The sequence below is a fragment of the Toxotes jaculatrix genome, chromosome 7 (genome assembly GCF_017976425.1).
Source record: "Toxotes jaculatrix isolate fToxJac2 chromosome 7, fToxJac2.pri, whole genome shotgun sequence".
Lineage (NCBI taxonomy): Eukaryota > Metazoa > Chordata > Actinopteri > Toxotidae > Toxotes > Toxotes jaculatrix.
In genome coordinates, this window is record NC_054400.1 from 17,777,978 (window position 1) to 17,804,571 (window position 26,594).

General features: G+C 42.7%; 4 protein-coding genes across 6 annotated transcripts in view; 2 read left to right on the forward strand and 2 right to left on the reverse strand.

Annotated features, from left to right (window-relative positions):
* Positions 1-982: 982 nt before the first annotated feature.
* lysmd3 (LysM, putative peptidoglycan-binding, domain containing 3) lies at positions 983-4,297 on the forward strand. The gene is made up of 3 exons (XM_041043018.1): positions 983-1,124; positions 2,498-2,774; positions 3,521-4,297. Exons 2-3 carry the CDS (start codon positions 2,508-2,510, stop codon positions 4,223-4,225), a joined length of 972 nt encoding a protein of 323 aa, XP_040898952.1. The 5' UTR covers positions 983-1,124; positions 2,498-2,507; the 3' UTR covers positions 4,226-4,297.
* A 127-nt stretch (positions 4,298-4,424) lies between these two features.
* Positions 4,425-8,580, reverse strand: polr3g (polymerase (RNA) III (DNA directed) polypeptide G). The gene is made up of 8 exons (XM_041043019.1): positions 8,350-8,580; positions 8,043-8,171; positions 6,963-7,092; positions 6,306-6,371; positions 6,167-6,226; positions 6,022-6,086; positions 5,668-5,793; positions 4,425-5,545 (listed from the first exon to the last, which is right to left on the reverse strand). Exons 2-8 carry the CDS (start codon positions 8,148-8,150, stop codon positions 5,456-5,458), a joined length of 645 nt encoding a protein of 214 aa, XP_040898953.1. The 5' UTR covers positions 8,151-8,171; positions 8,350-8,580; the 3' UTR covers positions 4,425-5,455.
* A 202-nt stretch (positions 8,581-8,782) lies between these two features.
* mblac2 (metallo-beta-lactamase domain containing 2) lies at positions 8,783-11,655 on the forward strand. The gene is made up of 3 exons (XM_041042625.1): positions 8,783-9,343; positions 10,618-10,832; positions 10,918-11,655. The coding sequence occupies exons 1-3, from the start codon at positions 8,902-8,904 to the stop codon at positions 11,089-11,091; spliced, it is 831 nt and encodes a 276-aa protein (XP_040898559.1). The 5' UTR covers positions 8,783-8,901; the 3' UTR covers positions 11,092-11,655.
* Positions 11,656-12,182: 527 nt separating this feature from the next.
* rtkn (rhotekin) overlaps positions 12,183-26,594 on the reverse strand; it is a 54,868-nt gene continuing 40,456 nt past the window's right edge. For 2 of the 3 annotated variants that reach the window (XM_041042996.1, XM_041043000.1), the window contains exons 2-11: positions 21,811-22,072; positions 21,032-21,085; positions 19,232-19,349; positions 18,878-19,102; positions 18,590-18,684; positions 17,877-17,983; positions 17,550-17,681; positions 16,315-16,480; positions 16,048-16,152; positions 12,183-14,765 (exon numbers count right to left, since the gene is read on the reverse strand). In XM_041042996.1, the coding sequence (XP_040898930.1) occupies positions 14,050-14,765; positions 16,048-16,152; positions 16,315-16,480; positions 17,550-17,681; positions 17,877-17,983; positions 18,590-18,684; positions 18,878-19,102; positions 19,232-19,349; positions 21,032-21,085; positions 21,811-22,072 (1,980 nt within the window). In that variant the 3' untranslated portion in view covers positions 12,183-14,049. The remainder of the gene's footprint in view (positions 14,766-16,047; positions 16,153-16,314; positions 16,481-17,549; positions 17,682-17,876; positions 17,984-18,589; positions 18,685-18,877; positions 19,103-19,231; positions 19,350-21,031; positions 21,086-21,810; positions 22,073-26,594) is intronic. The other variant, XM_041042997.1, reaches the window with a different exon arrangement.

Consider the following 26,594-nt stretch of genomic DNA (forward strand, 5'->3'; position numbering starts at 1 on the left):
TCGGCAGCTTTGGGCTCCCGTTGAACAACATGGGATGAAGAGCGTGTGTCATCTGACGGTGCTGAAGCCGGGAGAAATAACAGGAGACGGTTTCCCCCCACCGGGTCTCTTCAGGACCTTCTCCTCCTCTCTCTTACGCACAGCTCCGGGGTCCTGCGGCCATGTGAGAGCTACTGCTGCTGTACACACAACTCACTGTCCCGGCAGAAAAGATTAGTTTGCAGCTACTCGGTGACTCCAGCTCGTCTCCCGGTCGATGCCTAATGAGACAAGATGTTTTAATCCCATTTGTCCCTCGAGGGCGCAGCAGTGTGGTGGCGGACAGCTCCACCATGTGAGCCGAGCAGGCATAGAGCCCCCGAGAAAGCTGCTGTCCCCTCTCTGCCACTGCTGTTATCACTCCACATGCACTTTGCAGATTTGCAGCTGAGTCACCTGGCATCTGACACGGTTTGGTAACTGACCCTGATACACGCAGTTTTATTGGAAATGTCGCCTGCATAGTTGTCCACGTAGCCGAAAACGTAGTTTGCTTTATAAATAAGTTTAAATACATCCTCTGCAAACAGTTAGGAAGGGCAGTGGTAACCTATGTGTAAAAAAGAGAAGACTTGATATCATTAATTGTATATTTCAACGGACTAAACTGAATTTATCTCATGGTTTTAACCATGTTGAGTTTCCCCTGCATGGCTTCCATTGAGCCTATGTTTTCAACACGCTGGCAGGCTTGCGTTTTTAATTTAGGGTTTCTTTGGATAAACTGTAAGAAACTAAGCAAATGCGAATATTAATATTTAAGTCTGATAACAAACATAACCCGACACTAACTTCTATCCAGAAGCTTAGTAGTTTAGCTGTCTGCTCCTAAAAAGCATGGACTCTATCCGGCATTAACTTGACTTTTGGCGCCATCTTGCGATTAAAAGGGAGGGCTCTGCAGTCGTCAGCGATAACGTCATTACGCAAGTATTCTGTTGACGTGGCGTGAGGGTAGCGGTAGCAGTTCAACAGTAGCTAGCAGGTAGAAAATAAACGAACGGAAAGGTGAGAGCGAAGATAATCCTCTGGGAGAAGGATGGATGTTATTAAGGACAACTGATCGATCGGTGTCCACTTTTCAGGTAAAGGTAGCTGATGACGACTTCCTCCAAACACACTATTCATCAGCAGTGATCACTGACCGCAAGAACTGTACAAACCTTAATAGCCATTAACATAGGCGGACGCTAGTTAGCACTAGCCTAGCCTATAACCTCAGTGTGCGTACTAGCCGAACTGTAGACGTGCGCTGTACTTTACAGTTCTGTCAGCACAAGACCAACCTCTCATTCAAGACCTGGCTTAAAAAGACGTGTTTCTAAAGTTACGTTGTTGTTGTTGTTGTTGTGGACGGCGACATCGACTCGACCTGTCGGGGTGTATGAGACTGGGGCTCAGCATTAGTGTATTGTTTAAAGCTAATTGTTTCACTAAGTAGGAGTTAATCTGGGATTTTAGCTACAGTAACGTTAACGTTTTGCAAGCTGAGCCAGTTCATCATGCTTTTATGTACCCGATAAAGAAGAACACTATTGGTGCGCTTATGGTTAACACCTTGGATAGCTAGCTGCTAACTTAGCTAACATTACCCTACGTTGGTCAGGAATCTGGCATTTGGTGTAAAGTCGTAACCTAGAGTGAAACTAGCTTTGCTATGCTCACAGCAGTTCAAAGTTGTGATAGATGATAGCTAGGGGAAAATTATCTGATAACGTGTCACATTAGCTGGTGATATTCCCATGGCCGTCATGGCTAACGAACCTGAAATGTTATATAAACTAGGGACCTTGACATCTTGAAGATTGAATGCTCAGCTTGTAGCCTCACTTATCATACTGGAAGAAGCCCAATCTTATCTCAACTGAAACTTGAATGCCCAGGACTGCCAGAGAGATGGACTTTAGATATACTTCTTGGTTTTTTTTTTTTGTCTGCTGAACATACTCGTTGTAGCTTCCAGAAACGTAAGTGAACGTCTCTGCTGCCAACACCTGTTAATTGCAGGTTTCAGAGGAAGAAGAGCATGTTTGTTTTTGTATGGTGTCATAAAGTCCACATAAGCAAGCACTCATTTACACTCATTTTTTTCAGTCTAGTGTAATGTTTTTTAAGATTACCTTAAGCAGTGATCACACTGGGGATGACATTGACACTGCAATGGCACAAAGTGACACCACCGCAGTCTTTCCCTCACAGTTACAACTGGTGAAAACAATGAATTAATAGTCAACTGCATGTTTGCTGGTGTGCCTTGAATGAATGTACTATATTTTACAGGATATCCCTCTCATTTTTTAAGCTGTAGTCCTTGTTAAATGGGTATTTGATCTGATTCACTGATGAAGCGTCCGTTCAAACAAGTTTCTTTGTTAACCTTTTGTTTTTCAAAGTAAAGCACATTCTGTTCATGTTCAGCATTTGGTGCTCAAACCAATCTCTGCTCCTCCCAATACAGTGAAGAAAAAATGTCCAGTAGAAGTCAGCACTATGGGTTTCAGTCAGCCACCATGGTGCAGCCTGCCAATGGCGGTCATGCCTATCTCTTTGGAAACAATGGCTCAGAGAATGACCTGTCAGAGGAGGATGGGGAGATCTATGAGCTGCGGCCTCGTGGCAGAGAGAGGCTGCGGAGGAGCACCTCCAGAGAGAGGATGGACGATATTATCTACCTGACCAGAGATATCCAGGAGGGTGACACTCTCAACAGCATTGCCCTGCAGTACCATTGCTCAGTACGTCTGTGCTCAGATCTCCATGTATCTGTCTTTCTTTGCTCACTCCTCTTTATTGGGACTACTCACTCAAATCCACCCTCATTTCCATGTTGAAGTAGACCATTGTTTTTCTCTTGACATACTACATTTTACATATGCACAAATGTGTTGACCTTTTATAAATTTAGGGGAAATAACAGTTTGCTTAAAAAAAAGGGAATTATAAAGTTCAGGTCACCAAAAACTGAAAATCATTTAAATTTCATAGAAAACAAGCCTTTTTCAGGGATTAAGAAATTGGCTAACTGACAGTTTTCCTGCAGCGATGGAAATAAGTGAGCCTTAGAAATTAATTCAATAATTTACTTTATAATTTACTTTACTTTATGTCCTCAAAGGTCTTTAGAATCCTGAACTACCCCCCAGTTATAACAGAGGATACTTTAGGATTCAGAGGAGGGAGTGCTTTTAACTGGAAAATAGCAGAGAAATACATTTACACATTTAATCATATTATCAATGCTCACCATACGAATACATTTTTATTTGGGTGGCCTTACTTTTTTCCTAGATTTTTCATGCATGTAATATGGTATACTTCTGACTAATACTGATATTTTATTATATACATTGTTTTATGTGCCATGTAAAGAGCACCATGAGAATTTAGCTCAGAATCCAGAATATTCATCGTGGAGTAAGTTTCAGCATTTTCTGTCTGTAAGCGTTTTACTACATTTGTCTTTCTCCTGTGTGTTTCCTAGGTGGCTGACATTAAGCGTGCCAACAACCTCTTGACAGAGCAGGACTTTTTTGCCCTGCGTTCAGTCAAGATTCCTGTGAGGCGCTTCAGCATGCTCACTGAGACTCACAGCACTGGATCTCTTAAATCTGCCTCCCCCTCAGGTGCCAGGCGCCTGCCTCAGATCTCACCCATTACCTCCCTCCCCTCTGAGTCCTCCACAGATTCGTCTTCTTCTACTGACAGTGTGGAAGGATTCCTCTTGGAAAAAGACAAGGACATTGAGCGGCTAGTGAAATCCACAGGCCCATCTCGGAGCAGCCTGAATGAGGTTGTTTCCTCCTTAACACTGCAGCAGCAGCAGCAGCAGCCACTGTTAGCAGAAGTAGAGTATAAACCAGCGCAGAGAAAGGACCCTTATTATGGGGCTGACTGGGGCATGAGATGGTGGACAGCAGTGGCCATCATGCTGGTTGTTGGTATCGTCACGCCTGTGTTTTATCTGCTGTACTATGAGGTTCTCGTGAAAGCTGACGTCAGCCATCATGGCATTCCCACACAAGCTCCTGACAACGTACTTCATAATTTGGAACTTCACGCTGGAGAAGACAAGCTTGCAGAGGCTGGACCTTTACGTCCCGCTGTAAATGCAGCTGTTGGAGATCCACAGGGACCCGGTATGGACAAAGCAGGGAACAGTGAACACGGAGGGCATGAGAAAACATAGCAAGGGATTTTTAACTTTTACAAAATTTGTTGCTAACTCAGAGACCTAATAAAACTGGGTGGATGCTCCCGTTTTCCAATTGTTTTTATTGACTTTATACATCAATGCAATCTGTCTGACTAGGACAGTCACTCTGTAGTGGCAACAGTCATTTTTATAGAGTTGAGAGACTAGGATTAAGGGTGTGGCCACAAACATTCCTTGTGTCTGTCCATTTACATTTATAAGCATCAATGGACTGAAAATGGGTCCAGCTGTCTCTGTCAGCTGTGTCACCTTTGCCTGACAAATGTTGTAATAAGCTGAACCTTTTGGTACTGACTGAAAGGTTTCAGGGGTTTCTGTCATCAGTGAAAGTGGGAGACCTGAGGTGTTTTTGTTGCTTGTTTCATCTGTGCTGTTGCATTTTCAGTACCATTTTCTCGCAAACTGTGTACAGGGAGTTCAAAAATGCAATCTTTAACCCGTTTCTTCTGCGATGGATCAGTGGCCATACCCTAAGACGATCGATAGTTCTGTGGATTTAGCTTCTCAAACCAAATCCATAGAATTTTTTGCCATGTTAGTAATTTTTCAACGCCTTTTGTTGGAAAAATATGATTGCTGCCATTGTGTTAAATACAGAATTAATTTATTTTATGACTATTTAGGATTAGATTTTACTTACACTATCAGTATTGGGAGATACCAGTTAAATTATGTTTCTGAAATTCCATGAAAGTTGCTTGAATTTTTCTTTCTTTGAGCTTGCCTGAGAGAACTTTTTTTTCATAAAAAAAAACTCTAAGAGCATGGTGAGGAAAATGGGGAAATGCACAGTATTCCCACAATGACTCAAACTTATAATTATGTGAAATTTTAGACTTTGTTATATAGCCCTTTTATTTTATCACTGTGTTCACTAGATATTTTATGACAAAGCATTTTGTGTTGTTGTTGACTGTATGTGCCTTTCAACCTGTGGAAATGTGCTACAGGCTGGAAAATAAATAATCTATTTTGAATAAATTATTGCCAGTGTGCACATAGTTTGGCATTTCCTATTTACAAAGGTCATTTTGGAAAGCTTGTTTCTCAAGATCACACAAAACAATGCAAACAAAACTATCACTCTGCTGAACATTATTTCCATCTTATCTACAATATTAAATCAATAGAAACAATCACATAATGATTGTTCACTTCAACAGCTTACGCTTGTTTGAGTTCACAGGCTTGTGTCACACAGTCTCAGTACGTTGCTTCCCCATCCATATTGTCATCACTGTCTGCGGCAAAGTCTTCACCATTGTCAAAATAGCTTTCGATGTAGTCGTTGTCCTATAGAGAAACAAAGGCAACATAAGGTAAAATTAATTCTGGTTCTTTTATACTGACCACATTAAAACTGCACTCAACAAATTTGGAAATAAAGGGTTCAGGTTATCATTTTTTAATCTAACCTCTTCGACATCCTCTTCTTCATAATCTTCCTCTTCAATTTCCTCCTCTTCATCCTCATTCCCTGTTTTCTTTTCAGTCTCATCATCTGATTTTTCAGGGTTCCCGTCATCTTTCTTTGCCAGTGCCTGAAATATTGACAATAAAGATTAAATTACTTATGTAAAACATTTGCCAGCTTAGAGGAATGTTACAGTTCTCGGTATGTACATGTACATCCTGAGCTTATGTATGCTGCACTAACTTGATGTCTTCGTCTATAAATGGGTACTTGATAAATCGCATGAAGACAAAATTAACAGTACATGTAATGCTCAGCAGTCAAACACAGAACAAACAAGTGAAGAGGGGCTTACATCTAATTTTCTCAGCATGTCCTCTGAGTCTTTGAGGGACATCTTCACTGTTTTCTTCTTTGTGCCTGTGGGATTTAAGCATTTTGTCATTATCTTTATACTTACCGGCTGAAATCTCATTACATGCATAATGTATTTAATATACCTGTTTTAGCATGAGTTTTTTTCTTTTGGGGCATCAGTTCTTTTGGGAAGAGGCTCCAGTCTAAAACATCAAGAACAGTATTCAGTTTTCATTTTTGCTCAATTTGCTCTAATCCCGTGATGGTGTGTTGTGCAAATACCTGGAATCCATTCCTCATCCTCCACCTGGCTTTGCTTTAGGTATCTCTCTGTGTATCTCTCCACTTCTGTTTCATGTAAACAAGAGAAAGTTCGACCTCAATACACTTAAACAAGTCCCAAGTCACTCTCTCCTCACATTTGGCAGAATCACAAGTGTAAACACCACCCACTGGATGCTACTCCTGATTCTTAGCCACAGCGATAAATCAAGTGTGATCTGTTTTGACTATAAAATCACGTACATGTCCCAAACAATATATGTTATTGTCATAGATATAATCTACCAAGTTGCCAACTATCAAAATTATAGTGTGAACACAAAGCATGTGAATTATGCATCTGACAACATACAGGACAAGATATTCTGATAAAATTAAATCTACTATTTCTTATGGATATATTTAGCTTAAGGTTGACCAAGGGAAAGGCCTGTAATGCCAGGCCATAGAAATAACATTAAAACCACCAGATGAAACAGAAACTGTAACTCAAAATTCCTGCCATCAATCAGCCTTTCTCTCCTTTTCCCAGATATGATGGTAATTAAATGTCTCAGTTCCTAAGTGCAGCATTATCTTTCCTCAGCAGCAGCCAATTGTCTTGCCATAGCATTTCTAGTAGATGTCAGGTTTCTAATGCACTACTCTCCCCCTCACCTGCTTTATTGGACTGAGGCTTGATGTTGTGTGGCAGCCGTTGCATTGTTCCCCTCATCTCCTGTTTCAAGGCCAACATGTAGTCCTCATCCTCGCCAGCTTTCAGCGGAACTGGTTTAAATTCTGTGTGCTGGAGAAGGATCGATAGTGGAAGGGAGATTAGAGAAATTAAGTATAACAGTGGCGTTTCTTTTTCATAGGTAGATTTGTTTACCTTTGATCAACACTATGGGGCAAATGTCGAAGTATATTGAAGGTGTTCTGTCCTCTTTTTTCTTGAAGAGATTACATTTTAGTTTTAACTGATATGAATGCAAATACATTTATTGTTCACAGTCAAATGCTGTCCAGTAGCAGAAAGCCCCAGACATGTCAACTGGTTTGTGGTTATCGAATTAAATGCAAAGTTGTTTGGGAATATGTACCACCAAATCTCATGGTCATCTCTGGGCCTGTGTGCAAAATACAACCAAACTGTCATGCATAGAGTGCAATGACCTTGAAGGGCACTGTAATGCAAGAGTCCTGCATTTGTCCTTTGGCCCCCTATTTGCTGCGGCACGCAGAAAATAAGAGAAGCGTCCCAGAGCAACTGATAAACTCCCTGTTCTAGCAGAGGATGCTGTAGAAAGAGGCATTTAATGGGACACTGGTTTTAAAAAGGTGCTGGCTCTTAACATGACCATGACAAATTGTCTTTTATCCAACTTTATTTATGCAAATACAAATAAACATCATATTTCATAGTTTATGCTTTTTGTTTAAATAGATCACAGGAATTTCACCTGCCTCTGTGATCTGTCAACAAGTACTGGTGCAGTTAAAGGTTTGAATTCCACTGTCTCTGATCTTCTGTGCCATTTAACACTTTGGAGGCTTACAGGTGAATTTAATATAGCCAACTGTGATATGATATACCATAGTGGCATGTCTGCATTTGTGAGTGTGAGTGTGAGTGTGTGTGTGTGTGTGTGTGTGTGTGTGAGAGAGAGAGAGAGAGAGAGAGAGAGAGAGAGAGAGAGAGAGAGAGAGAGAGAGAGAGAGAGAGAGAGAGAGAGAAAGTGTGTGGTCCGTACTTACTGGAAACAGCGGACTGGGCCCCACCCTGGCTTCTGGCATGCTGCCCTTGGCGATGCCCAGAGCCTCAATGTTGAAGGTAAAGGAAGATCCACGACCCCTCCCTGCCATGGCTGCAGGCCTCCACCGTACCTGCAGCACAGAGTCCACATGTCTTCAGTCAACCTCACTGTCAAACACGTGCAGACACAACAAGTTAAGGTTGTACAGCATCGCCTCTTTTCTGATTTTGCCTGCGATGCAATGTTGGTCAGCACTGGCATCATATACCGGAGACACATCAACATATACAGTAAGTTGGAATACTCACTAGGGGACTGTTAGTAAATTGCTCCAACTGTGGAGACGTACAATCCTAAGTCTATGTACTTCAGGGCTACTGAGCGGCATTTAGCCTTTACTGAGTCTCCATGTTTTCACTGTTCGAGTTTACTTGGCGTTAACATTCATCTACCCAGTTTCACCTGTAGTTCGACACGTAAACGAACTCCTGAAATCGCTATATTTACAGCTAAAGCTAAAGAAGAGTTGTACTGCTTTGCTAACACCGGCGTGGACACCTACGCTCACACTACACTCAGCATGTGGAAATGTGGCTTTAACCCGTCCCACCCCGTGTGACGTTTAATAAGGCGTGGCTTCTTTTACAACCAATGGCAGCGCGCCTTTGGCTGTCGTCACTCATCTGTTCGCCCAATGAGCACGCTCTCTTGCTACAAGGGTGTGTCAGCGGCCATCATCGCCTCAACCTCAATGAAAACATACTACCTCTAGCTGCAAGGCTAGTCACACCTCACCGCTGCAAAATCACCTGACAGCACAATACCCACACCGGCTTACTTCGACAAGTGCATGAACTGGGATGTCTGCAGCCGACTGGTACGCTCACAAATCGCTCGGAGACGGACTCTTCTGGATCCAGGAGCGATTCTACCAGTCAGAGAACCGGGCCAACATCTGGCTGCTCCGCGGCACACACCAGGACGTGGTCATAGACACTGGTCTGGGCTTGAGGAGCTTACCTGAATACATCGACGCCAAGGGGCTGCTCGGCAAAGATCCGCAGAGGAAGAACCCGTTGCTGGCCATTGCCACCCACGCCCACTTCGACCACTCGGGCGGTCTGCATCAGTTCCAACAGGTGGGCGTCCACAGCGCCGAGGTCGATGCCCTGGCCAACGGAGACAACTTCGAGACGGTCACTTGGCTCAGCGACAGGGAGATAGCCGAGGCTCCCTGTCCAGGATGGAGGGCAAGGCACTACAAAGTCAAGGCTGTGCAGCCCACACACATACTGCAGGAGGGTAGGTAGGAGAGGCCGCTTTTGCAGGTATGATTTATGGTAGAGTAGTGGGTCTGTGATCAAAGGCCAGGTCATAAGGTTTAAATGCATTTGCCTGGAGATAAACATCGTGGTCGATACCATTAGACGATATTTAATGGCTGGGCCTGGACTCCATAGTTGCTCTATACGGAATCTTTTCTATCCCCTCAGGAGGATTTCACCGCACAGTGAGTTTGGCAGAAAACCAAAAATGACTTGCTAAATGAATACAGACACAGACACACACACACACACACACACACACAGAGAGAGAGAGAGAGATGGTGCACAAAGCTTATGTTACAAAGGATGTTATATTTGCTTAGACAGGGACAGGAGGTGATGGGTAGTTCTTATGCAGGTGTAAATGTTATTATATAACATGAGATGGGCTATGTAAAGAGTGCAGAGGCAGGTTATTTGTCAAGGGGTGGCCACACTAAACTAACTGTATTAGTAGCTTATAAGGCAATGTGTCACAAGAAGAAATCTTTCATTTTCTTTGGCAGCTCTTCGTGGAGTTGTCATCTTTCCTTGCAGAGCAGCTCTATTTTAAGCCATTGTGCAGATGACTGATGGATTCTGTTACATGATAGAGAGAAAAAAGAAGAGAATGCAGAGTCTGAACACATACTTATGGAAAGTATCACATGGAGTATTAATAACCTCTCATTATTGATTTAGCCATCACCCACCATGCTGATAGCGGACACACACCAAATCAATCAATAATAGATTAAACTCATGTTCTACAACTTTAGATTTTTAATTAATTTTAGGTCAGTTCTTGTGCAAACCTTATATCCCAAAGGATGCTGTATTTGGGATGATCAGGGTCTTTTGTTAGAGTTTGGAGCAAAACTTTACCCATTAGCTTCTTCAGTATTCTTATAGAGTGCAATTTCTGCAACGTGAGTCAATACACTGACTTGTTCTGCTGGGTCAGAGCCACTGCTGCAGTGCAGTTAAAACATCTCATTGCTTGGTCTGTCAGTTTTATCCCTTTGTCACACTGTGTGACTCATACCCAGTCTGGACCAAATCAATGATATGCTAATTGTTCAAGATCCTGTACATCAAGGTCATATGGTTCCAGTCAGCCAATTAAAGAGGAATATAATGATTTAAGCTGGATGTAAATCTGGGAATGGGATGCATGTGACCCTAAGCATACAAATACAGTAAGTTATATTGTGTTAATAGGTGTGAATGATTGTGAAAATATGATTCCATCTCTCCCTCTTACCTGTCAAGGTGATGTCATCAACTTGGGTGACAGACAGCTGACGGTGCTCCACATGCCTGGTCACTCTCGGGGAAGCATCTGCCTCCACGACCATGACAATAAGTTGCTTTTCAGCGGCGATGTAGTATATGACGGCGCCATGATTGACTGGCTCCCCTACAGCCGCGTCACTGACTACATCAGTAGTTGTGAGCGCCTGGTGGGGCTGGTGGACAGCGAACAGGTAATACTGAAGTACAACTTGTGATTTAGGAATTTATATACCATGTACTGTGCATAATTTAACAACTGGCAAATTCATTAAACAGGTTGACCAAGTCCTCCCAGGACACTACAACACGTTTGGTGCAAAGCGGCTCCATCGGATTGCGTCCACGTACATCAGCAGAGCTGCCACTTGCCCTGCAAAGTTTTCCACGTTTGCCTGGAGTACTCTGGCTGGGGTGGCGCTGCGGGCATTCAACCCACGGTGTGCCTGTTAATGAGAGGGGAGCATGAAGCTGGAGGAAGCACAAGTGCACAAAGAAAAATGTTTAAATACGGAGGACACAAAAGAGGGTGAGGAGGGGAGACAACTCTCATTTATCTGTAACTTACCGTTGTTCGTTTACTTATGTAATCTAATGTGATTCACATAATTGCCAAAATTTATGTAAAATGCCCTGTTTGGGTTACATAAGTCAATAATCAGCATCATATGAAGCATATAATATAAAATATTTATTAGTGTGATTCTGTTATATAATGATGATTATGTATATCTTGGTCCGAATATAATTAGATGTATGGTTTTTATACTTTGAGGAGATGTTTAGTTACAATAGCACAACAATGGTACACCTCTGCACTACAAACAGAAAGCAGGGAGCTTTGGGTTTTCCTCTGAGGCATTTGAAACAGAGTCAATATGGCCATAGTATTTCTCTATGCATATTATAATGCTCATTGAAGACTCAGTGTCGACTACCTCCTATGTTTGTAAGAGTGCTTGGTACTATTGACTAATCTTTGGCTTTGCTATTGAATCATTGACAATAAAGCCTCTGTTCTACCTGCTTTTCTTGATGCTTCTGCGACACGGACTGCTGCAGCTTCTGTATGGAATTTTATCTTTAGTCGTTCACGTAAGAGTGGATCTCCTATGGGATTTGTAGCTGGAGGGAGAAAGAGAAGCAGAACAGAATTGGATAGAATATGATCCATCACATCCATCACAATGTTCAGAGTGCAGAGTACTTTAAGTACTTTTCTGATCTGATGGAAAGCTCTGCCACTGCAAGGAAAGCTGTTCATGGTGCTAGAGAAGAGAGAAGATTTTCCTGATCAGACTCGTCTAGTTTACTGTATAGAAAGAAGAAAAATGAAGGTGTCATGACTTTTTAACACACATCTTCTGTGTTACAGTGTAGTTGTAAGATTCACAGTGAGGAATCAAGATTTCAACTTGAAAGGTCTTAACGCTGTGAAATTAACATGTAACAAAACCATTGATCTAAAATATTAATATCAGATCCCATTTCATGTGGATGAGACAGATACAGATATGTTAGAAACAAGGCAGTTGTGAGTTGATAAAACATTTATTATAATTAATGTTATATTATTTCAACATGAGATTTCCACATTTCTCATTTTATGTTCACCTTCTAGGACGGCGCACATGCAGAACACAAAGCCTGCTAACACGGGAAACTCTTGCAAGGTTATAACATTCAATGTTATCTATTTGTAACAGTTAAAGATCTGCACATCATCTGTTAACATTATGATAATCAGGTATCAATATAGCTGCATTTATAACAAAATCAATAATGTAACAAAAGACAAAGAGAGGAGGTTTATTTGTTAACTTAGAAAAATTAATTTACAGTAACAAATGCTGTTTTTCAAGCATTTGACAGTTTTAAATCTTAGTAAAAATGGTTGCCCGAGTTCTGAGCCCCAAGAGGGAAACTGTTATCGAAGTCCACAGTAAACAACAGAGAAGAAGAGGCTTTACTGCACTGACAGAGACACCAACTCTCCTTTAAGATTTGATTTTGTTTTCCTGTGATAAGAAGTAACTGCTCTGAGTTGTCTAAATGGAAACAACTGACGGCTTGTGTAAACAAACTACTTATATTTTGCTCTTTCTACCACAACCTTATAGTTGACTCTGATTTATGTAAGTACTCCGTTTCATAGAAGGTTTTCTAAAATACAGCCACCATAAAATAATTTTTATGGTTTCTTTGTGTTGCATAATAATAGATTAATGGATGTTTCACATTTGATTGGATTTTTCATAAGAAGGAATCACTATTCAATAAAATCCTACAAAACTGCCATGAGACAGTGTAGCAAAATTATAATTACAAGTATGGCTTGGGTTTTCAATAATACTTAAGCTTTGGTTAATTTCAGTTTGTTCTAGGGTTTGTTCTATATATGTAAGGATCTTTTACTCACTTCTGACTACAGCCTGTCAATAGTGTGCAGATAAATGTGTAAAGACCAGAGCACAGATTTTTTTTTCTTTTTTACCCTGAAGAGATCACAGTAATAACCAGTACAGTAAGTATGAGCACTTGCATTAAGTTAAGCTTTCACCAGATTCATAGATGAAATGATCTCAAGTAGTTCAACATTTTAACTGTAAGTGTGATCATGCTAAAAAGAACCAAAAAAAAAAAAAAGGAAAAAAAATGAAACAAAAATGGTGCATAGTAATTTTAGGAGAACCACAAAGATCATCTGTTGTGAGAATAATTAGAAAAGTACACTGAAGTAGATATCACAGTACAGGCAACAAACATCAACCTTTCCCTCCACACTTAACAGTTTACATGTGAAAACTTAACTGATTATACCTCCACATGCTTACTGGCTTTCATAGCATAAGCACTGCAAACCTTTATTTATAAAATACAAATACAAGAACCATCCAGTCCAAAACACTGCAAGTACATTAACAGAGATGACCCTGAACCAATGTTTGAGTGGCCAGGGTGGCTGATGCAGAGGACAAAACAAAACCTTTTCCAGTTTCAGAATTAGATTCCAAAAACAGAGAGCACGCATAGTGTTTTTCCAAAGTCCTTTAGCTCTTAGCATCACTTAGCAATACCATAATTTCTCAAAGCAAGCAGAGTACCTCCCATTTAGTTTTGGACTGTCTTCCAAATTGCAGCGACACAGCGAAGTGCAAAGTCACTTGCAGTGATTGTCACCTGTCTTTTGTGTTAGAAGACATTCCAGTTTGCCCCAGGGGGGGTCCTCCATGATCCATCCTCCACCAGGAGGCAGACTAGAGGCAGCTTATCCTTCTCAGAGCTGTGCATAGGGCCTAGCAGATAGCCTGAGGTTGGTTCACATGTGTTAAGCCAGTTAAACCACGGTCTAAATGAGCACTATTGCCTTAAGGTCAGCATAAAATGCCAGGAAATTGCCAGGAAACAAGTTCACACCTGACTCTGGAGCCAGTTGCGAGGATCAAGTCTGGCCCTGAGGTTCCTGAGGCTGCGTCGAGCCGGGGAGGGCCTCGAGAAGGGGGCTCCCTCAGATGACTCAGGGCTGTGGCTGCCCTCACTGTTGCTGGAGCTGTTGCTGGAGGTGGAGCTAGAGCAGGAAAGTGTGGTCTGTGTGCTGCGCTGTGATCGAGGTGAACGAGAGGAGATGGGGATAGGGGCGAGCAGCGAGGAGGGAGGAGGCTGACAGGGGCACTGCAAGGTCCCTCCTCCTCCGTATCCCCTGCTTCGAAGGGTGCTGAGCTTAGCATCCAGTGACAGAGTGCGGGGCCTCAAACGGGAGGGTGAAGATGACAAGAGAGAGAAGTTTGAAGAAGGCTCAACCCAACCATGGTGGTGAGAGCAGGGACTGGTGCTGCAGTGGCTGTCGCTGTCTGAGGTCAGACTTGCATCTGAGGACAGCAGACCCGGCTGTGGGCAGCGGTGAGGGCTCACAGGGCTCCGGGGCAGTCGATGAGGGGTGCAGGGGCTGTGGCCAGACAGATGAGAAGCACAGGGACGAGGGCGGCCAGCGCTTTTAGGGTTGCTCTCCTCAAACACAGACATCCAGGTGGGAGAGGTGCCCAGCTGGCTGCGGAGCTCCAACTCCTGCAACCTCCGAGCCAGGATGTCTGACACAGTGCTGCTCAGGTCATCAGATGACTCAATAACTGCAGGAGAAATGCAGCAAAACTCATCATTATACTGCTGCAGAGCAGCTTCGTGACTATTTTTTTCTCCCGAGGATTTAAATTCAAATTTGAGTTATTTGATCAGTCTGAAATTTGGGTCTCTCAGAACAGGTAATTAAGTTCTTACCATTCGGAATATGAATTTGGTAATCATGCCCTACCATATAATTTACATGCTCACATGTTGTTTCTTTACCCACCCCCAAATTCCTAAGGTAGGGACGAGGATATTTTAATTGAAAAATTTTGAAATAACTTCAATAACTTGGATGGATTTCAAGACACGTTTGCAATTCATTAAATTTGTTAACATCAAACTGAAGCCGTGAAAAAGTATTTTAAAGTAAATTCTTGAGTTTATAAGGCGAAAATGTCGAAGATGATGCTGAATTTGAAATAAATCCTGGATTGCATAAATCTATCCAGAATAGATTGTTAACTCAATCCAGCCTCACTGGACGGCAACATTTACCACAACAAAATTTATATGGAGCCCTACTCCTGTTACTTCACCTGTCGTTGTAATAGGACGAGAGCAGAGCACGAATCTCAGCAGACACAGCGTTATCCTGCAGCAGAAGACCCTCACAGGAGGGTGTGGCAAGAGGGGCTGCCAGGGGAGTTAGGAAAAACCAAGAGGGAGGTTGGCAAGAGAGAAGGGGTGGAGTGGATAGGATGTGTGCAACAGGTGGAGTTGAGTTTTTATGTGTTTTGGTGGTCATGACAGAAATTGACAAGGGAATTGATGTGTTTTTATTAAGGAAATGTGTGTTAAGGCATGATGAGAGAACAAAAAAAAGAGATTCATTCAAGGATAAAGATAATTCAGCCATTAAAAATGAATGGTGAAAGTTGATGGAAAACGTGGCGTTGATTGTGAATAATGTATGAGGACACAAGGAAATAATAAAGAAGGACAAAGGAGACAAAGCCAAGGAGTGATGGATTCGGGACACACAAGGAAAATTGAAAAGGACAAAGAGGAACAGAGGAACAGAAGACAGAGAGTAAGTCAGCGTGTCAGAGATAAGACCCAGTCTATCTACGGTACAGAGAAGTAAAGCAGAGTGTGAGTTTGAGATACTGGAGAGGAAAATTTAATTGTGACAGCATCTCTCATGCACGTGGACCCAAGGAATTAAAGCTACACACAGTCACATGCAGTGCAGGCACAGTGCTTCCTTTCCCTGTCTTCTCTTTTTAATTTTCCTTTATAGTTTAAAGTGGCCACAAATGTTTTGTGATCAGGGGACGGTCTTACCCATTTCATGGTAAAGAGAGCCCTGTTTTGGTGTGACAGGAGCTGGTTTCCTTGGTGATGGCAGTTCAATTTTCATTAAGTCATCACAACACTGTTTCCACTGGCCTGTATATTGGAGACAAACCAAGCAGCAGATTGAGCAATGTACAACGTTTTATGCCCTTGACATGGAGTCTTTTCTGTAGCTATGGTTACATCCGTCAGTGGCTGTGTGTAGTGGGTGTATATCATACACACTGTCTGTGTTATACAATAGCAAGTACTTACTCATATCATAGAAATGTTGCCAAAAGGCCTCCATCCACCTGTGTGTGTCCTCGCGGCTGTCTGTGGTCAGAGTGTGTGTGACCTCCTCACCTCCGTACTGGTTACTGATACAGATATTCTGAACTTTACTGTGAGGGTCTTTCTCTGACGCACGTATTCTGGTTTCCTGAAACACGGGAGGGGGAAAAAAACACAAATCATCTATCACAAAATGACTACAATCAGGAATGAATGGCAGCACTTCTGAATGAACAAAATTATGTGCTGCAACAAGTGATCATTATGGCAAATGTAATTGTAAGTCCCCACTGAAAATAAGCCCTCACTAATAAAGCCCCTAATTAGTCCTCTTCCAAATCATTTCCCTTCAGCAATTATCCAACAAAAGGTGCAGACATTTGAATTCCCACCTCCTCATTCTACTCCAAATGTGTTTATGTCTATTTATGGCCACTAGATGGCAGTGTGGTTCCATTCATCCATTCGTCACACTGAACTCCCTCCCCCTCCTGCTCCTTTAGGAGAGCCAGACAGCCGACTAACAGAGGATCATACAGACCTGATCTGATCTGACTGACTTGGCTTTGGGTCAGCTGTGTGCTCAGGGTCAGAGGCTACAAAAGACTGAATGAGTCACAATGGAAAGAATGAGAAGCCCCACAGGCATCAACCCTCGGACACAGAGACATGAAGTAAGATGACTGAGAACCTGACTGGCTGACTGACTGTTCTTCCCTCTGGTGACTGGAAAAACAGAGGGATGGGAGAAATATGATTCCTGATTGGATGGTTCTCTTACTGTGTGTGCAGAGACTGGAGAAGATACTGAACAGGTTTACTTTTGGAATCGTTATTCAGATAATTCCTAGTTTTGCTGAACATTTACACATTTACCCCAGAACTCTGTGCAACTGAACAACAGTTTTCTACCCTTGGCCTTTAAGCAGCTCTACTGGGATCGACTGACGGCTAAGTGCCTTGCTCAGGGGCACCTAGATAGTAGTTACAAAGAGAAAATCTAATTTCTTATTTCTTTTTTTTGGCTCAGATTCTACTAGTTGGCTTAAGACTCAAACTGGCAGCAATCCACAGGCCTTACCATCTCTGTTGCTGATGCCTTAGGTGTTACCAAAAAATACGCAACTGTATGTTTTCTGTGAGGCTGGACCAACCTCTGGAGACTTTTTACTACAACCCAGATAGTTGCTCTGTTTTCAAGTGACTCCTTTCCTGACCTTGTTGATAGCAATAGTGAAAGCTGGTTCAACGTTAGCCTCCACATCTTCTTTCCGGTGGTAGCAGAAAAGGCTTGTTCCTTTGAGAACAGCATACACTTTTGTCCAACTCTGGGGGTCACCTCCACACTGCTGCGAGGTGGAGAAAAAGATCAATTAAGTGTGCAGTAAAAGACAGGGAGAGAAAAACAGAGAAATCAGAAGAAAAATAAGAAGCAGTGGAGAAGGATAAATGGACAAAAATTATTCAGAATAAAAACTAAAAACTATTAAAAACCTGAGAAGGAAGTCCCTCATCAGGTGCTGTGCACCCATCTGCCAACTCACCTTAACTTTCAAACATCCACTCATCATCTGTTGGGTCATACAGTGAGGCTGAGCTGCGAGGCGGCAGCACATACTGCCATAGAGCGGCAGCCAGTACGAACACTCTTCTACAGGGAGGCGGAGGTGGACAGGCAAAAATAAACACCATTAATAAATAAAAATATCACTCGTCACATTCAAAATCCACACACAAACATGTATACTCATGATATACATGTATGTATAATATGCATCCACACACATACAGACGCACACTTCATCCCCACGTCACATCGCCCCCCTTTAACACACAAAACAACCCACAGGGGTGTAAAAGACTGGCAGCTGCAGGGAGTGTCATGAAGTGCGGCAATGAAACTTTACAGCAGGCTGAAGGGCCAATGAATAAAACACTAGGGGCCTGTCTGTCTGAGGGTCTGGGCCCTTGTTAGCCCAGATCATTACAGCTTTACACAACAGTCACCTCACTAGCACAGCCTTTATTACTGTGACCTTGACAATGGCTGTCTGTCAGAGAACACGGAGACAGAGCGTTAGCACAAGGAGGAAAAAGAGGAAGGGAGGAAACGCGCAGTACGCTGGTTTAAAGGAAATGATTAGAAGTGAGACAGTGACGAGTGAGAGACGGACAAAAAAAAAAAACACGGATGACTGATTTGGCAGAGAAAGGAGAAAGATGGCGAGGAGACAGATTGATGGAGGCTGCCACTCACCGTTGCCTGAGATGGTGAGGTCATGTGTGCGAAAGCTGTCCTGGACGTGTGACAGTGACAGGGTGGTATGAGCTAAGAGGTGGTACTTAGGGCCTCTGTCAACACACAAGAGAGGGGGGAGAAAATTATTTGGTGTTTGAATATGCATGCTTGCAGTGAAAAACAGTCTCCATAAATATACCCACCTGTGTTCTCAGAAAAATGCACATTATTTCTCTCGCTATTCTACCTCCATTCAATCTATCTGGTATAAAATGTAAATTAATTATTATCTCAATCCAAACTTACGGTACAGAAGGAACTGGCAGCAGGAGAGGAGCTGCCCCTCCATTGCTGACGGGACTACACGGTCCAGGCTCCATGGCTGCCCGGAGCTTCTTCCCAGCGGATCGGCCCAGGGAGGAGCTGAGTTTACTGGCTAGTTTCCTTGGTGTGCTCCCTGCTGAGTAGTCGTCCTCTGAGCAGCAGCTGTACAGCTCAACACGCAGTTCAAAACCTGGGCTGGCTTCAGAACTGCGAAAGGATACGCACATGATCAACGTGGCTATATCAGTGTCACTGACAGGTTGTATGTGATTTTTCTTTTCTAAGTATTACAATTTAAGTTACTTGGTTTGGTAATAGGGCAGGCAGACGACTTACAATACAATGGTGTTGTCAAAGCAAATATCCGTGAGTGTCCGGTCCACTATGACCATGTCTGTGTCGAAGATCTCTCCCCCCAGCTGCAGCAGGCAGAACACTGCACACCGATGAAGCTCTACAGAGGACACGGTGGAAAGGCAGAACAGGGAGAGAAAAATATGAAATCTGTGAAACACCACACTTATGAGACACCTCTCACCTCCTTCATTTGCATCACTTGAAAACTCATTTTCAGCTACAAAGCAGCGTCGCCTGCAACCTTCACGATTTAGGTAACACAGTGTTTTAACACAACATTGAGACAGGAGGCTATGTGACAGAGGGCATGTGACCTGTCTCACAAGCACTTCTACTGTTGTCATTTTCAGTTCAGCAGTCTCAACGGCCAGTTCTGATAAGAATTCCCACGCAGCATTGTCTGCCGTTTTTTTGGTTGAAACTGAAGCACAATAGTCTTTAGTGTTGCTGTTGCCAATGACAGCCGGGTAACAACAACTCTTTCCTTCTATATGCACTACAAATAAATCTCAGGCAATACACATGCATTGTAAAGAAGCTACAATACCCTTCACTATTATGGGTAATTTGGTAAATTCTTGTACTTGGGGTATCATTGTAATAGTATAAAAAATATGGCCCTGAATGGTCTCCTATCTTTCTTCTATTGTATGTCTCTCTCTTTCTGTTGCACAACTAAATTCAGGTGATCATTTTGCTCCTTCTCATACAAATTCAAGGTTACACCTGAAAAGGCTGAGAGAGATGGTCTGTGTATGTGTTATGTGCTTCCCTGTCTGTGGCACATTGACACTTTCATATTCAAACTTGTTATTCTAAGTATGAGCTCAGCACTGCTTAAAATATGACCGGACATGTGAGAGAGGAACATGCTTTACACCTCCTTTCCTCCTGGGCTTAGTTTATGTCTCGGTGTGCTTAATGACCTTGACTAACAGCCTCATTAAGCTTTGTTAAGAGTCTACTACCTGTCTCTTGAGTTCATTTCTATGCACAGGCCATGCAGATTAATTCAAGTTGCCAGGGGAAAGAATGAGCACTGAGACCGCTATAATGACTGCATGGAGGTTAACCCACATTGACTTTGTCAAGAGGAGGTGGGATAGAAAATAGTCAATGTAAATATGACTGTCGCAAAATTTTCAGTGCACCATTTAATTTTGAAATGCCATAAAAACATTTAAATACGACCTGGCTCACAGTAATATTCCACAGGATAAAAGACCAAGGGAGTTCCTTAAATACACAATTTCAGATTTCATTTGTTCTGCCTGCCATTATTCTCTGGCCTACTAATAATGACCCAGTTCAGCACCTGTATACTGCTGCCTCTCAGAGCCAAGAGACGCTGCCAACAAGACTGAACAGTGGGTCAGGCTGTGCTGCCAGGAGTTTCTCTGCAACAGATTGTAATGATCAGCAACTGGATCTGAGTGGAAAAATGTCATACTGTATGGTCTGTTTGCGCAGTTCAGTGGGAGTCTCTTGAGGCCAGCGTATTTTTAAAGATATGAAACCAAAAAAAAGTCCACATCAGTGTTTTACCCTGAAGCCAATGATGAAAAGGTGATTTTTTTTGTTCCGTAGTCACGAGGAATCCAACACTCACGCCAATGATTTCACAAAGCTCTCACACAAAATCTGAGTTGGCCATTTCATTACTGTGTGAAGCCACATACCACCTCCCTCAGAAGCGAATCACTAATAAAATCTACTGGCATAAAACATTAATAAGCCATCAGAGAATTTAGTTGCATGCATACAGAGGTGGTTCCTCACCTCCTTTGTTCTTGAAGTACTCCGTGTCTTTCCACATGAGAGGGATACGAAGATCTGCAATGACAACAGACGAGGGATTAGACCACAAAAATGTTAACCGTCCTTACTGTCTAAATGTGTGTGTGTGTCTGTTTGTCACCCTGCCAGTGTTGTTTTCACTCACTGGCTAATGTATCCACAGTTAATAACTGACTGTGTGTGCTTGAGTGTCCACCCAGCTGGGTACCAGACATGCAGCAGTGACCCAATTAACCTCTACACACACACACACACACACACACCCAGTCCTACAACTCATTAATATTTATTTCTTAAATTTTTCACCATTTTGTAAACACATATAAAACAAGAACAACTTAAAAAACTGCTGAAAACATTTCACCCCTATTGTCTTGCTCCCTGGTGTGAATAATCTCTCTGCAGTGTGTGTGTGTGATACACACAGAGTAGCTTCATAATCATTCATCTGACAGCCCTTTCTCATATTCCAATGTGCAGCATCTGCAAGTCACCACATTCACCACCACGGTCAATAAACAGGGAATGATACATTTTCTATTAGAGAGAGAGGAAGCTGGGTTTCAGCCTGTGCATAACGAGAGCTGCTCTGCATTAAATTAATATACTAAGCGGATGGCACAGATTCTCTGCTTTTGCCTCTCCAGATGCTGGCCAGTCTTTTGCTAACCAGAGTGCCACATTTCAAAGGCAATGCTCCTCCTACCCTTCTGCCAGTCATATGCTTTTCATAAATGTATTTTTCTTAGCAGTTGACTTGCCTGAGATGGCAACTTTTCCTTTGCATGGGAGTCTGTCGTCCATCGGCCCTGCATCCGATGATCTCCGTGTGACCTTCTGCATGACCTGAGCTTCCTTCATCCTCTGCAGCTCCGACATGTACGCCATGATACGAGTGCTGCAGGTCTGCAGGCTCTTGGCTGCCTCCAGTGCCTGGTCTCTCTGGGAGCAGGCGGCCAGAAGCTTGCAGGCCCCGTCACGCATCCGGATCTCATGGTCGATCTTCTTCTGGATGTCGCTGTCCTGCAAGGGCGGGGGATGGTGGAGGGAGAGAGGGGGGAAAAGAGAAAGTGTGAGGGAACAGAAGCTCAAATGACAGATAATGTCACATTCAAAAGAATCTTTCTTTGGCAAATGGAGGAAGAAATGAATAGAGAAATGCAAGAGGTAAATTGAGAGTGAGGTAGATTAAATAATTTTTGGGTGAATTGAAGGACAGATGATTAAAGAAGACAACAAGCGAGAGTAAGCCTGCAGTAGATTACAGCCTATTGTGGATACATTACTGAGGTGTGTCTCTGAGAGCCTTCTGGAGTCTCATTTGTGTATGTATGTGAGAGAGTTGGCAAGGGCAGTATTCAAACACATGGCCTTTTGCCCTCTCACCAACGAGTCCACCTCCTGCTGAGCAGGCGCATGGATGCTGAATCATTTAGTGCACACTTATTCACTACACACTCACACACACACAGAGGGAGAAGCACATCTCCAGTGAGAGAATAAAAAATGAAGCTGTCAAACGTTGAACATCTACAGCCCAAGTGAGAAGCCCCAGACACACAAATGTCCACATACACACTAAATGATTTCGAGCCACTGTCCCTTTCCTCGAGCAGCTTTCTCAAAGGAAAAAAAAGAAAATATTAAAAAACTAAATTTGACCTGGCTCATCTGGAGCAAGAAAGCCATTGTGTTTCTGTACACTTTTGCAGTATTGAGTATATACACACACACACACACACACACACACACACATCGTGGACATATGTACACACACTTGCAAACCCAAACACGTGCAGACAGCAACGGTTCCTCAATCCTAAACCGTCTGGCTCTGTCTCCGGTGATGCTGTCCAGAGTTTAAACAAATCTCTAAGCCCCTCTTCACTCTGTCAGCAATAAAAAAAATTTTGGTGTGCATGAACTTAAAACGGTAGACAGTGAAGGGAAAGAACTAACATATGCGGTGAGAGAGCTGAGCGAGCACAAAGGGATCCAGGAATCAAACAAAGACCAAGGAAAAGCAAAGCTGGGTTGACCTTGAGTGTTTTTTCAATACACCTTTGAATCATGTACAAATCTATGAACATCAATTGATCAGTAAGGTCGTCTACAAGATATGATTAACAAGTTAGGATATTATCAAGTTTACTTTGTGTTTATAATGAATGAAGAAACATCTGCCTGAGTGCTGAGTATGCGAATGTGTGTGTGTTCTCTTCCTCTTCAGTGATACATTAGCAAGCTCACACTCTCCCCACAAATAATCTCTAATGCTCCCTTTGCCCTTCTTTTCCCATCCCTCTCTCTGCCTGATAAATGCACCTTCCCCTCCTCTACTCAGATATTTTCTCATTTATCTTCTCCCTGCCTGCTTGATTCTTATGAATTTTTTATTCTTTTGATTTAAGCTTTTATACTTTCACTGCTCATTTTCTTCCGCCTTCTCTCGCCCTCCATCCGTTCCACTTCACTGTCCTCAGTCGGCTTTTTTCTTTCTTCTCCTCCACGCCCTCCTTCTCCTTTCTACCTGCCTCTCTCTCTTAGCATGAGTCTCTCACTTTCTTCAAAAGAGGCCCAGTGGGAAAGGAATGCATGCGGTTTGGACATAAAAGTCCACATTTGGACACAGATTCTTGCTTGGACACAGTGCACTACAAAATGAGGTTTCATGTAATTCTTGATTAACCGCTGTAGTGGAAAAAAAAACTCACTTGCCGCTCAGGAATACGAACACACTGCTTCTGCATGGTGGTGAAAGCTACACTAACATCTGCAAATCACACATAAGATTCAACAACTACTCTGTCTCTAAACCAAACCACCAAAACATTAAAACACTGTCAGTGAAAGTCTGACGTGCATTACAGCATGACTTGCTATAATAACGTGTTACATTAAAAAATGGACAGAGGTGATTACCAAGAGATTTCTCCTCAGACACATTGCTGGAGTGAGGAATTATTAGACGCAGTATAATTGAGTGTATTTATAGGGATACAATGATAATGATCAGTCTAAAGTTGTGTAAAAATCCACACTGTGGCTGTTACAGCGTAACTAGACAAATAATAATCCTGTCATTAAATGAAACACTTTCACTGACTGAAAAGCAATTATAGGACGCTTGACAGCAAAAGAAAGGAGACCAAATTACAGCAACAGAATAAACACAGATTGTCTGCAAGTGGAGAATTCAATTTTGCAGGTCAAGTGTTTGTTTATAAGAGTTGATGTGCTCTTCTTTCATCGTAAGTGTCTGTTGTTGGGCGAGAGAATAAGTAATTTTAACAGAGAACAGGAGACAAAGACAAAATGAAAATACACCAGCAATTTGATTTAATTTTGATGCAGTGGGTACTTAGCAAATGCATATTTTCTAAATCACCAGTAATGAGCACAAGGATTTGGAGAATCTACATCTTTAATACAGAGGTTCTTCTTCCACGTAAGACAAGCAAGATGTCAGTGATACACTGATTACTCGATCAGTGACAATTTTGATAATGATTCTTTGTTGAAGCAATTCATCAAGTCATAAATATCTTCCATTTGAAGAAAACAGCATGAAGAAGAATAGAAAAATAGAAACATGAACTGAGGATAAAGAGAGAAAGCCCAGCTCAGGCTGTGTCCAAATGTCCTTGTCAATAGTGGCACCACAAACTACGCTCCAAGCACCCCTGAGCTTGAGACAGGCTGGCCAACTGAGTGGGTCTTAGAGTGACCTGCTGGGAGGAGGTCCCGTATTTATAGCAGCTAAATTAACAAGCTTCTCCTTCTGGGGATCTCAGAATAGAAGACAAGCAGCCTAGATCTAACTCTAATCCACACGTTTGGCTGTATGTCAGGCTAGCAGAGCACCACCACCTGACATGAACACTCTCAGACGGTTAAGTAAGAGAACACAGGTTTACACACACGCAAGAACAAGCAGGGCAAAAGTCTAGAGTGGATGATGAATGCATTTTCTTTTGATTATCTTTCACCCACGCTCACACACACACACACACACACACACACACACACACACACACACACACACACACACACACACACACACGTCATTCCCTCACATAGTGTCTTCAGAGTGGCAGGTGTTAGACCAGTGGGCATTGCCAGAGAGGCTGACTGCCTGTGATGGTGGAAGTGTGGACAGCAGCCAGATAGAGGGAGAAGACAGGGTGGATAGGCGACAGGGATGCAGTGCATGCTGGGTATCAAGCAGCGGCACAGAGGGGAGGCGGTGCTGTCAAAGAAAACAAGGGGGGGAACTTGAGGAAAAGAGAAGAGAGGAGGGAGAAAGAGACAAAAGGAGGAGATATGGGTTGACAGGGCGAAAGGTCTGGGTGAAGTGAGAGAGGCAGTTGAGAGAAAAAAAACAGAAAAGAAGGGAGAGAACTTGGAGTGGAGGAGAAGAAAGAGAAGGAACAGAATGACAACCAGGGCACAGGATGGGGGGGATGAGGAGGGAGGGACGGCGAGGAAGATAAGCAAGAGGGAGGAAGATTGAGATGTGATGGTGGGGGGGGGCGCAGAAAAAGCAGTGACAAAAGAGAGGTGGCAATCAGGAAATGAATAGACAGATTTGACAATGGAAAAAGAAGTGGTGGATTCTATATAAACAAATCTGCTGAGAGAGTGTCTTTTCCTGAGCAGGAAAAGAAACGTAGGACATACGGAGACAAGTGTTTCTAACCAAAACTTGAAGGTTGCACCAACGGCTAAAGATAGAAAACAAATTACTTATGACTGAGTTTAGATCTTAGATAAGTCACTGGATGCCAAACTGCACCCACTGTGTGTGTAGAAAAAATGTAATTCAGATGTGTTGTCATGAAAAATAAGAATTCATCCAATAATTCTACTGGGTTACAGATGAATGTTTCAACAGCATCACTGCATGACGCACAGAGTATATGCATAAAGCCAATGTAACATTTCAGCAGGTAATTTGATGCCTCAGTAGATACCAGATGGTCACTTCCTCTGTCACCTTTCTGTTCCCGTCTGGCAGTGTGTTTTGATCCTCACTTGTGTGTCTGTTGGTGTGATCACAGAGACACTAAGACACACACCAACACAAACATACGCACAAAACACAAACCCCGGTTAGGGATTTGACGCCGCTGCAGATGGTGTGTAATGGTTTGTTTACGATGTGTTGTTCTGCATGAGTAGGCTTTCCTGTTCAGATCACTGACCCTTGACCTCCGACCTCTATCCCTTACCAGACCAGACGGCTGCAGTTACAGCATGGGGTTAGTCCATAGGGTAGGGTTTAGCAGGTTTAGCAGTGAGTATTAAAAACACCAAGAAACAACACAGTTTGCTTCGTACAGCGGAACAATATTAATTCAAACCACCTGGGAATGAAAGACACAGAGAAGTGGGGGTGTAGTTACCACTGAACTGTGTTTAAATTAATGAACAAATTAGTCATATTAATAATTGTGAAAGGCTGCAACTAATTTCAGAGCAGAAAAATAGAAAGCATATTTTCAGTGGTGTCCACCACTGTCGTCCTAACTGAAATACCTCAAAA